A 12879-nucleotide genomic window follows, 5' to 3' on the forward strand; every position below is an offset into this window, starting at 1 on the left:
AGGCTCTGAGCGGTCAGCACGGAGCCCGACGCGGGGCTCGAACCCATACACTGTGAGATCATGACCTGAGCCAAAGCCGGACTGAGCCACCCAGGTGCCCCTACTATCAACTTCTAATTTACAGATGAGAAAACTAAAGCACAGAGAGGTTAACTAACCTTCCCACCGCCACACAGCGGGTACATGTCTGAACCAGATACGAACTCGGGCAGGCGGTCCCGGAGCTCATCTCTTTACCACACACCCTGCCGCAGCCTCCGTGTAAAAATGCATTGTTTTAGTTTCTTACCCACCTCATGGGAAAGTGTGCAAGTGTATCTGGAGTATTTGGCTGAACAATGCTTATCGGTCCCCCTTGAATCCTGGGCCCTAGGGGAACCTTTAGGGCTGGATCTGTCTCCTCGTGCCTGCCCGTGATAAGTGCTCCATTACAGCCGTGGAATCCGTGAGGGACTGTCTGCACACGCCGTCTTCCTGTTCCCGCGTGTGCCCTCCCTTCCCTGTACGCCCCGGGTCTCCTGAAGCAGTGAAAGGGGAGGCCCGAACCCTGTCTTCCCCGGTCCCCACGCTGGAGTCAGCATCAGGACGCCAGGCCCGGCCTGCGCCCCTTATGGCCCCTAACAGAATTATGGCTTTGATCGTGGCAAGTGCTTACTGGAAACCGCTTATGATAGTGCTTCCGATCGGAATATTTCATTAGCAAGCGCCTCACTCTCCAACCGTGCAAAGTTATAACGTGTTCCCTGTCGCCACTCTGTTTATCGGCCGTGCTGCTGTCTGAAAACACCGAGGCGACGGGTAGAGGCCAAGGCCTCACCGCCTAAGACCTCGGCCAGGCCCTTGCCAGCCAGGCTCGGATTGTCTGGAAGAGGTCACGGTAATAAAGGCCACCTCCAGCACCAGTCCTGTCCCACGTGTCTTCGAATTATCACCCGCCATTGCATGTTTTACGATGGAAAGGGGGGACTGGTTGGTGTCCTTTCAGGGTCATTTTGCAGGCAGACAGAGGTGCCCCGTCCGACAGTGTGAAGTCCCCTGGAGGGCGGCGATCACAGGGGACCGCGCTGTGACGGGAGGAGCTTAGGAAGCACATCACCGGGTCCCACAGCCCCAACACTGGTTGTTGGGGATGACAGTGCCTTTCCCTTGCCTCCTGTTGTCTTTTCTTAGAAGTCTGTCACTCGGGATGGCAGCACGTTAAGTCACTAACTTCCCAGTGAGAAAAATACATACATATTCCTGCCTGCCCTCTTCCTTGATAGAAAGCCTGGCTCAAAATGAAGCCATTGGCTTTCTGGTGGGGTGGGGAGAAAGGACCCGAAGAAGGGAATGGATCAACGCACACGGCTCTTTCTAAAATGTGACAGTAGGGGGCGCCTGGGGGGGCTCAGTCAGTTAAGCATCAGACTTCAGCTCAGGTCATGATCTCACGGTTTGTGCTTTCGAGCCCCGCATCGGGTCTGTGCTGACAGCTTCAGATTCTGGAAGCTGACAGCTTCAGAGCCTGCTTCAGATTCTGTGCCTCCCTCTTTCTCTGCCCCTCCCCTGCTCGCACTCTGTCTCTGTCTCTCTCTCAAAAATAAACAAACATTAAATTAATTAATTAATTAATTAATTGTGACTGTGAGTGCCACCAGTTTTAAAGTATGCAAATCCCTCGATTCCACGCCTGAGATAAAGCCTAAAACCCAGGCAAGATGCACCTACCAAAATACTAAGTTTTACTTTGAGTCACAAACAGGGTAAACAGTCTAAATTCCTAAGAGGAGCTCCATGTTGGGTGTAGACATTACTTAAAAAAAAATCAAATGAAATATTTAAAAAATAAAAAAATAATAAATTACTAGTAAAAGAGGAATGTGTAGGTAAGTTCTATCTAACCACAGGTAAAATCTTCTACAGACACTAAAACAGTGACTGTAACTGAGAAATGCTTATCCGTGGAGCTCAACCCATGCAGAATATACCCAGAAATGAAGTCTGTTAATGGAAGGTCTACTCAAGTGTACAGATCATGCTTCTGTCTTTTCTCTACTTTCAGATTTCTCTCCGTATCATTTTTATCATTTAAAAAATGAAAAGAAATGAGAACATGTGTGCTACAGGCTAATAGCTCTTTGGAGGGGCATATATTAGATTCAATCTCTTGGGTTAAGTATTGTCCTCCCCTTGCTAATCATCTTGTCAACAACAGAGAGAAGCAGAAGCAGTGTCTAGCAGGATAAAGAAGGAACTTTGGGGAGCCCAGGGCAGGACCTCTCCTCCCCTCCAGGCAGACCTCCTGGTCACCTCTGGCATCCCTGTATGTTTGGCTTCTAACGTTACCATTCACGCTTCTACTCCTTGGTATAAGCTGAGCATCTTGAATGTCTTGCCTTTCTACTTTCTAGCTTAAGGTATAGATTCTCCTGTTGATTTTCATGCCATGCTGAGGGACCTACAGACTCTTCAGAAATCTTATGCAGAAATTATTGGGTCATATCCCCCAGGACCTTGCCGTCTCATCATACTGACAGAGGACAGCCCTGAGCGTCATTTTCCAGAGGTCAGGGAAAGTGGTGTTCTGGTAACCAGATAGTCTTGTTAATACAAATTCAATATATGTATCATACGTGGTTGAAAGAAAACAAGAATGAAAGGCTATGCAATAAGCTTACGTCAGGGTCATTATCGCAAACATCAACGATCCTGACCAAGACTCTACACATAGAACCTGAGCCAGCTCAAGACCTCCACGGCGTGCTCAGATAGTTGCTTTTAAAACAAATTCCAGATATTGTTTGTTTGCTTGTCCTGTGGTCCTTGATGAGAAATATCAGATTTATCCAAAGATTCTCCCTTGACAACATACTTCAAATTATACGGTGAATAGTTTTTAAGCAACGCAGAAGTTCTGCTGGGAAAGACCCAATATAGATATGTACCTCAGTTATCTGGCTTCAGAGGAGAACTTTAATAATTAACTACTTTGTCCCCACTTTTTAGCTCAACAAATCAGCCCTTGTCAACTGCTTTTGTACTACTGACCATGGTCTCACTCAGTCCTTGAAAACCCACTCTCTTAACTTGGCTGGTACTTATACAAGAGGAACCGTTTTGTTGCACCAGAAATAGAAGGGCAAGGACAAGAGTGATGGGGATCCTCTGGTTTCCCATGGAGGTGATTCGAATCTATCAATGAGTGAGGCAAATGCATGTTTTGGGATGGTCTACGATTTTCCCCTTCTCTTTGATTTTCTCTGGGAAAACGTCTTCCCTACTCTGTTGCTAGGTTAGGTTTTACTTCTGTGTCTCCCAGTAACCTTTGGAAGTCATTGCCAAACGCCGTGCCAATCACAAGGGTCTGTAGGCATGTGAAGCCCCTGAACTGTGCACTTAGGTGGCCTGGCTTCACTGCTCAGAGGAGGCCACGTAGCTGAGAAGCAGGCTCAGCACCCGTGCATCTATCAAAAGCAAATTAAAACTGCGGTTTGGCAAAGCCTACTGCCGTGCGACTTTAATGTCCCATAGATAATTGCTCAGTTTCTATTACAGGAATCATTCTGGCATTAAAGAGGTAATAAGTACAGTGGGATTTTTCTTTAGCAATCAATGTAAAAGGCACTACCACACCAATACCCATGCACCATTTGGCTGGGCAGGTGCCCGTGGAATCTCCCAGCGGGGCCAGCATGCAAAGGGAGTGTGGAAGAGGCAAGGGGCAGCGGGATGGGGACATCAAGACTCAGGAGGTCAACAACACACCTCTGTCATCCTGATTAGAGGTCAGAAAAAGATCTCATTCACTCCTGCTCCCTCACAGTACGTGGACTTCCTGGAGGTTTATGCAAAAATTGGTAAATTTTTGGGAAATTTTCTGCTGTGAAACTCCACAGTTTTAATCAGGTTTTTAAACAGGTCTGGGAATCCAAAACCAGTTAACAATTGCTTCCGTCTGGACCAATCGGGGCAGAAACACTGTGTCCTGTATTAACCTCAAAATATCTCTAAGGCTAGGAGAGTGTGAAATTCAGTGGCTACAGGGTCCCATAGAAGAGCTGCAAAGTATCTGCTTAACTAGATCAGGCAGCCAGTCAAATACAGTTCACAGGGATCTCAACGGAGATTGCTTGTTTTAAACAGTCTACACTACATAAAACAGCTTTGTGATGTAGATTATAATCTAAATCCTATCCGTCTGAACCAGGACAATGTCTTGATAGATAAGTAGCCAAAATTTTAGGCTGGGCGTTAGAACAGCCCTGGGAAGATGGGGTGGGGGTGGGGGGGGGGAGGAATCCCAAATATGGGATTTATTTCATGAAATTAAATTAAAAGGTTTTAGGTATTCTAACAACCAAGTCCAGGGGAAAAAGCCCTTCTGTAATAAAGCGTAAAGCCGTAATGTATACACTGGCACCGTGTTTCCATGGTGAAATAGATGGCTTTTTAGTGATGTTATTAACAAGAAACTTCTATGGGGGTTTTACTTCATTGAAGCTACAGATGATCTTAAGAGAGAAAGGGAGACTTGTCAGGTCTCACAGAAGCTCAGAGTTGATAAATAGACTATGTCCCTAGACCTTCTCTGTAGCATTAATCGTCAGCCCCACTGATGCTCAAAAATAAACAGTGGAATCCATCAGAATGGCAACCCCAACCCACGATGGATCTCTACGGCCTCGTGAAATCACCTGGACCAGCTCCATCATGTCTTTGACAAACCCGTCCACTTCCGGGCCTTCCAGAGCTCCAGTTTTACTCTGAAAGATAAAAGATCCAATCAATCCAATATCATGTACTTAAGTCCAAAAGCTAAAGAATAAATTAGGCGAATCGTCCAAATCAGTATTCTTTTGTGACTGCAAATAGGTTCAGAAATGGCACATTCCAGGTAGTTTCTCCGTGCAGGATGTGAAATGTTCCACAGAGATTAAAAGAATGAATTGTAGGGGCACCTGGGCGGCTCTGTCAGTTAAGTATCCCACACTTGATTTTGGCTCAGGTCACGATCTCGTGGTCGTGAGTTCGAGCCCCCCATCAGGTGCTTGGGATTCTCTCTCTCTCCCACTCTCTCCTCCCTCACTTCCCCCTGCTTGCCCTCTCTCTCGCGCGCGTGCAGGATAAATAAATAAACTTTAAAAAAATAATTAATTGTCGGTAACTACCCCCACATAAACAAATGGGAAGCAGTAGTTTTGAGGTCCTTGGCTCTTGCAAATAGCATTAACGTGATATACACTCGCTTCATATGCTTCCCAAATATTAAGCTTCAGTTCGGACTAAATTTTCACATCATACCCATCTTGATAGGCTGAAATATTTTTTATTTTGCTTTATAATTTAGCGAGGGCTTGATGATTATTAAAATGTAGATTTTATTTTTTTATTTTTATTTTTGTAACCTATTTTAGAGAGAGGGTGAGCACGTGAGTTGGGGAGAGGGGCAGAGGAAGAGAGAGAATCTCAAGTAGGCTCTATGTTCAGTGTGGAGCCTGACGTTGGGCTCAATCCCACGACCGAGAGATCAGGACCTGAGCCAAAATCAAGAGACGCTCAACTGACCGAGCCACCCAGGCACCCCCAAAATATATATTTTAAATCAAGAATGACTAGACTAAGATTATTTGGTCTGTACATAAACTCTTAGTTTTTCTACTCACTATATAAAAAGGTCTATGAAATATAATACATACTAAAATATTTCCATTTCTTCTCTAAAGTCCCAGTTATGACAACCCATCCATTCTTTTCAAGTTTGCTTCACCTTGAACCTTTAGCATATCATTTAAAAAATCTATTCCCTTAGTGTATTTGCCAAATACAAACATAATACTAGCTACCTGCCAGGCACCCTTCTAAGAGCTTTACAAATGTGAAATCACTGAATCCTTATAACAATCCCGTGGAGTAGGCAGTATTATTATCCTCGTCACCCTAACTTTACAGAAAAGGGCAACGAGGCACGGGGGGGTGCGGAGGGGGTAAGGAAACTACCCAAGGTCACGTGGCTAACAAACCATGATTCACACCCAGCTGATGGTCACAGAGCCTATACCCTTAAACACCTGGCTGCACTGCCTCTTCTGGGTGATGCTCCCTCCTGCTCAGAATGTGACACACAGATGTCCAGTCTGCTTAGTTTCAGGACGGCGTCTCCTTTGACTTTGCCTAACGTTCTCATTTCTCTTCCTTCTTGCATTACCCTACCTTGTCAAGAAATGTGATCTCTTTGTTACACTTTGTGCTTTAGAATTATTATTTATTTCTTCTCTAAAGAAGGACTGCAGAATCAATCCTACAAGAGAAGTAGCGATTATGTCAACCAGGGCTCGCTTTGCCTGTACTTCTTTGGGTTAAATGTGGTTTTGAACTTGATTCTTTATGTTTCATTCTCGAGCATGCTATTCCAGATGGAGATTAAAGAAGGAGAAGCCTTCCCCCAGTTTGGATCCAAAGAGGGAAAAAAAGTGATTTTATTCTCTTCTCAACCATAAATCCTCCTTTTGTCCATTTTAATGTAGTTTTCAGAAGTTTGCATAGAGAAGCTGAGGGGTGACATACATGTAGGACTGCTATTCGTCATATAAGTTCAAGGTCTGATGGGTAGGATGGGTGGGTAGGACAGACAGGATGACCCCATATAGGGCCAGACAGGCTTGCTACCTCAAAAGGGCCAGCACAACACAAAGGGGCACACTTACAACGTCATAGTGGGCAAAGATTTTCTCAAAGTCCCTCTTTCTTTCCTCAGTGGAACAAGCCTGTGTGTGGAGAAAACGGTGTGTTAGTCCGGCAACAGGAAGCTTCCATTGGACAATTCTTCCGGGGTCATAGGCAACTTCTATAAACTTTGAGTCAATGACCCCTTAATCCCTTGATTTCAACAGTAAGCCTTTTTTGTCTCTAGATAACTTAAAGTAAGACAAACAGAGGCCTTCCTTTCTTCCCTCCCTCTCACATGGACGACACAAGCCCACCCAGAAACATGTCACTACTTACATCCATTTTAAACTGGAGAAGGAAGTTTTCCTGAAGAGCCAGAATCCTAAATGGAAAAGAAAAAAAGAAATTAGTCCACGTGAAAATCTGTCCGCTCTCAGTTACAAGAAAATCCATAACTCTGGGATGAGGAAAGGGCAGGCAATTTCCAGATTATTCTGCAGAATAGGGGAGGTGCTTGAAAAATAAGAATTTATACGTTATAAAAACAAATTAAAAAATTAACTGGGAGAGACGTTCACAGGGATTAGTAGTCGCCAGAGAGAGATTTTTGAGAAGGCATCTTGGTGGACAATGGCAGAGTAAGTGCTTAGGAAGACTCCCTCCTCCATAACCACAATGAGAAAACTGCCCGCCCCCTCCCCCCCAAAAAAGTCAAAATACCTTTTTCACAATTCTAGATGTTAAAGTCTTGTAGAAATCTGAGGAGTGTTTATCTTGGAAAAATGGCTAAATCTCGGTAAGAACAGTGGATTTTGTGCATTTTCACTTCCTTCAGCCCTCCACCCTTCTCCACTCCACTGTAAATGAAGAGCCCACAGTCCCAGGGAAAAAGAGCATTCTAGCAGCAGCTAAATCGAGCAGAACGGAGTTGGGGCTCTTTCAAAGCCCAGTTTCCAAAGAATTACCAGTATGTGACTTCTCCGATGTTCTTGAAAAGACCCCACTTGCAAGATGCACTTATTTGACCTGATTTTGAACTCACCCAGTGAAAAAGCCTTTTACCTGGGAGGATTTGTCAAAAGCAGTGAATTAGAAGCAATTGTTTGAGGTCAGAGCTGACGGCAGTGGTAGACAAGAGTCTGGGTAAACAACAGGCTAACTAAAAAGATTAAAAGGAAAAGCTGGAGGAATGAGATGTCCATAGGGTCTTCTACAAGTTCTGACATATTTCTGGGAATCTAGAGAGCTTCACACATGCATGGGGCCACATCTATGCCCAGGACTGGGTGTCTGTGCAGGAAAGACCGGAGAAGGCCCTAAGCTCTCGCCTGTGGCTTATCGTCAGGCTGTATGCAAGCAGGAAGTGAAGGCTAAGGCAGAGTTGTAAGCTGCCTGGTTGAGTGTAGATGTGCCCCAACCTGTACACAGGGACCCTCAAAAAACAGTGGGAGACATCTAAGGAATCTTTGTGCAGTCGTGAGCTAGCCAAGCAGAGACTTAAGTGTCCACACATAACAAAGACACAGATTTTACAGGATTCGTTCAAAAAAGTCACTGGACAAAAAGGACAATTAACAACAATAAATGTGACCCATAAGAAATACTAAAGGGAATTCTTCAAGCTGAAGTGAAAAGAAACCAGACAGTCGCTTGAATCCACATGAAGAAAGAAAGAACCTCAGTCAGACATGAAAGGCCACATATTGTATGATTCCGTGTATATGAAATGCTCAGAATAAGCAAATCCATAGAAACAAAGTAGTTTACCGGGGGTTGGCAGGTGAGGGGAGGAGAGTGTGATTCCTGATGGGTCTGGGGTATTTTTCTGGATTTATGCTGCATTCAAAAATCATGCATTCACCGTACAGGGAAAGGTAGAAACAAAGTATCTTACAACAATTTGGAAAATATTGCTCTTCTGGATGCTCAGGGGAGAGAGAATTAATTTGAGCCAAGTAGAGGCTAGAATATTCTGGAACTCTCTAAGGAATCGTGTTCTCATCTGTTGGTTGGCACCAAGCGGCCTAAGTTATGTTGCCAGTCAGAGGACATATACTTGAGAGGTGCTTGTATGTAGAGTAACAGCGCTGCCTTCTAGGGCTGGGAGTAGAGAGAAGAGTCCCGCGTATAAATTAAAGGACCCTTGTTATTACAGGGGGCCCACCTGGGTAATCCAGAATAACCCCCGTAAGGTCTGTTAGTCAGCAACTTTAATTCTGTCTGCAACCGTGGTTCATCCTTGCCACGTCACATCAAACGTTCGCTGGTTCTGGGAGTTCGGACACAGATGTCTGTATTTTGCCTACCCCTGTTGTCGCTGTCGAGTCCCTTATCAAATTGGTTTTGAAACAATGCAGTAACTGTTTCGTTGCTTCGCATCTCCGTTCGGCACTACTTTGGTCCTTCCTTCAGTCCACAGCTACCCATCGAATCCTCCTCTATACGTAGCACCGGGCCACGAGAGCAGCTATTCAAGGGACGAAGGCGTACTTCCTGCCTCCTGGGTAGGACCATAGGAGGGGACGGTTGGCTCGCTGCAGGGGAGGGCTCTGGTTATGATCGTGATGGAGGGACTCTGACCTCCACAGTGGGAGGTCAGGGATGCCAGATGCCCTGCATTGCATGGAAAATCCCACAGAAGGGTGAATCAGCCCATATCTCACCTGACTTGGGAATGTCCAGGGAGCATTCATGTGTGTACCAATCCTGCTTATAATTATGTTTGAACCTAGAGCGGAATTACTATTTACGTGAAAATCCAGACTATTTTTTCTCAAGGCATGCATAGTTTACTAACTGTGTAAATGATCCAGATAGCATACTGAGTCAGGTAAATTGAGGGCTGACTACACTTTGTCCCATCTGGAACTCTATCAGGACTTATTTATTATTTATGTCATTGTATCAGCAGCAACTGAGTTCCTGATGCATGAGTCGCCAAAAGGTCGTACTTGTATCCGTCAACATCTGAACTGACATATTCTTGCTACTTCTACACCAAAAGGTATAAGCAACCACCACTCTGTCATGCCTGCCCTGTGGTTGTATCTCCCCACCTACACTTGAAATATACCTTATTTTATTTTAGGTGTTTCACCTTATTTCCCCTTTCTGTGTTATAGTGTACGCATTATATTGTTTTAGCATTTCGGGCCGAGGTAGTTAATATTTTCTGCGGATTTTATTTCGGGAATAAACAGTATCATAACCAATAGGGTAGAGAGCAGCTTTAGAGTAGTGGCACACTCCAGCCTCCAGAGGGCGCTCAGGGCTCCTAGACTCGCCACCTCTGAGACCTGCATTGAGAAAAGTGGGTGGGTGCTTTTGGTGAAGGGAACAATGAAATTAAAAGCTCTTGTTTTCACCCAGATTGTCATGTTTGGGATCTTCCGGTTAGGATTGCTCTCGCACGCAGCTCTCAGAGTAGCTAGACCGACCTCCACTTGAGAGGAAGCCTTGCCTCCCTTGACCAAGATAGCTTCAAGGATTAAGGGGGACGCCAGGGATAAAGTCAAGTCCGCAGGGCTGAGATCCCTCAGTCCTCAGCCTTTGGGAGAGGCTCTGGTCTGGCTGGTGTCTCCATGCCTCTTCTCCACGAAAGTGGCCAAAATTAGGATAACGATTCTGGGGAAAGGAGCCGAGGAGGACACAAAGGCTGTCTCACAGCTCCTACAAGGCCCGGAGTAGAAGACTGTATAGAGTTTTGGGCTCGGTGTCCTGGTCATGACTAAGAAGAGATCCTTCCCGGTGTGTTCCCTTTTGCAGACCCCTTGCAAGAACTAACAGATGGACTGGCCAAGAGAGGCGGTAGCTGGTACAGGGTTTTGTCATTCTGAACTCAAGTTAATATCTGCTTGTGACCTTGCCAAGTTAACTCTGTCATTGAAATCACCCTCAGCCCTTGGACTTCCTCTCTCCCAGCCATACATGCTTCTGCCTTGAAGCCTATAACTGCTAAACCCTCTATCATTGTCCAGTCTACAACTCCATCCACCACCCCCCACCCCCACCCCGAGGCACCTGGTATCATAACTGCTCCTTCATCCGGGTTATATCCATGTATTCTGGATCCAATGATTTCAACTCTGTCCATCTATTCAGAATATTTTTTTTTTTCATTCTGTGGACAACCATAGCTTGTTTTGGGGTCGGTTAGCCTTGAGACAACATGCTGACATGCCCATCATGTACAACCCCGGACTTACAGACAGCAATTCTCAGGTACTGGGCTGCTTCTGCTGGCCCCTCCTCCTCTGCTCTGGTCTTCAGGTGCTGGGTGCCCGTGGAGGCTGCACCCACGCTGGAAAGCCGGCCAGCACAGCTGGAGTGTGGTTCAGCTGTCCTCTGTCCTGAGCTAACTGCTCAGCCTTCCCAGAGCCAGTGAATGGGGTCCCAGATGTATTTTTTCATGGAGTCCTCATGTGGGACCAGGAAGGCAAGGCTGGCCCATGACCCATCAATAAAATTTGATGAAAACCTTGTGTATTGTGCATTTGGGTGGGGGGAAGAGCTTTTATTATCCTTTTTTTTTTAATTTTTTAAAATTTAAAAATTTTTAAATTTTTAAAATTTATTTTTGAGAGAGAGAGAGCTCATGTGCGCAAGCAGGGGAGGGGCAGGGAGAGAGGGAGACAGAATCCCAAGCAGGCTCCGCACTGTCAGCTCAGAGCCCGACGTGGGACTTGAACTCATGCACCGTAAGATCGTGATTTGAGCCAATATCAAGAGTTAGCTACTTAACCAACTGAGCCACCCAGGAGCCCCAAGAGCTTTTATTACCTTCACAAAGGGATCTATTACCCCAGAAGATTCAGAACCACTGCTGCTTACTTGGTAAGATGAGACTCTTCTTCAGGGTTTCAGGCAGGACCTGACCTCTGCCTTTCAGAGAGAAGTATGCATCATCACGAACCCTAGGAAGGTGTTTCCGAGTCTGACTCCATTCCTGTGCCACTCACCTTGCCAAGTCATTAAGATCCAACCGGCCATCCTTGTTTTTGTCAAAGATCTTCATCTGGAAGGCAGAAGGGGAAAAGATTGTATGAAGTACTTGTAACAGGAATCCATTCTGGAAGTTCCCGAAGCACTTTGATATCTTGCCCTTCCGGGCCCACAGCTGTCTAAACTGGCCACGGCCGTCTCACAGAGTACTCCCTACAGAGGACAGAGGAGATACCATTTTTCCACTGAAGGCAGAAGTAGTTGAGGATGTGATCTAGGGGAAAGTCTGCCTGTCCAGGCTTCCAGGATTGTAGGAAGGAAGAGAGGGAGAGGGAGAGGTAGAGACAGGACAGTCAAGTGCGCAGATGTGTGACCAGATGTGCTGGAAGGGGGATCCTGGAAGGAGGAGGGCACCAGCTAAGGAAGGACAACACTGAGTGGAGAGAGTTGCTGTGGGTTGGCTTTCCAGAGATGCTCTGAACACCCAAGTGTTTGGATGCTGGGTTGAGATCCAGTGGACTGTGATGGGATGAGATGATGCTGGGTCAGAGGGTGGGGAAGACCCCAGAGCCATGGGCTGATAAGAGGATGTACGATAGGGAGATATTTAGCATGTCTGACTCCGTGTGGCTTCTGTTTCCCTCACTGCTGTGACCTGTCGCTGAGAGAAAACCTCTCTGCTCAGCCCTGCAGGTTACAGCTAAGATGTGCAAAAACCACGCTTTACCCAAAACCCACTTCACCCAAGGGGAGAAGGAAGTACGTAAATAATAACGCTATGTTTAAGATTTATGGGAATGCCATGACCAGATTCCTGTACACAAAGGTCAAGTGACCAAGGACAGAACAGTTTCACAACCTTCCTTGGACCCTTGTGGGCTTCTGAATGCCTACAGCCATCCATCACCTCTTGACTCCAACCTCCTCCCCTTCTCCCTCTTCCTAACATAAAGGAAGCTCACATTTCATGCTGAGAGGAGATGTGCTTTGAGACAACAGCCGCCATCTTGCCTCTCGACTTACTGGTCTGTCCTGTAGCAAGAACATGTGGACTTTGATACACATGTGGCAGAGGATTAATGGCCCACATCCAGCAAGAGGTAAAGGATGGCTGCTGGACTAGCCTGTACTTCCCAATGGGCTAGCCAAAGCTAAGAGAACGGACTATGAGTTCACCACACACTTCCACTGTGAATACCAGCAAGGTAGCAGCAACCAAGTGGCCAAGAGGCCCCAGCCCGGGGACCAGAGGAGTCAGAGAGCCTTGTGCCCAGGGACCTCGGCTCCTCCCCT

At 46.1% G+C, this 12879-nt stretch overlaps 1 protein-coding gene across 1 annotated transcript in view; it reads right to left on the reverse strand.

Moving 5' to 3' along the window:
• SCGN (secretagogin, EF-hand calcium binding protein) overlaps positions 1-12879 on the reverse strand; it is a 35278-nt gene that overhangs the window by 2245 nt on the left and 20154 nt on the right. The window contains exons 7-10 of the mRNA XM_042937720.1: positions 11604-11659; positions 6982-7027; positions 6684-6743; positions 4674-4742 (exon numbers count right to left, since the gene is read on the reverse strand). Of these exons, the coding sequence (XP_042793654.1) occupies positions 4674-4742; positions 6684-6743; positions 6982-7027; positions 11604-11659 (231 nt within the window). The remainder of the gene's footprint in view (positions 1-4673; positions 4743-6683; positions 6744-6981; positions 7028-11603; positions 11660-12879) is intronic.

The sequence above is a fragment of the Panthera leo genome, chromosome B2 (genome assembly GCF_018350215.1).
Source record: "Panthera leo isolate Ple1 chromosome B2, P.leo_Ple1_pat1.1, whole genome shotgun sequence".
Classification (NCBI taxonomy): domain Eukaryota; kingdom Metazoa; phylum Chordata; class Mammalia; order Carnivora; family Felidae; genus Panthera; species Panthera leo.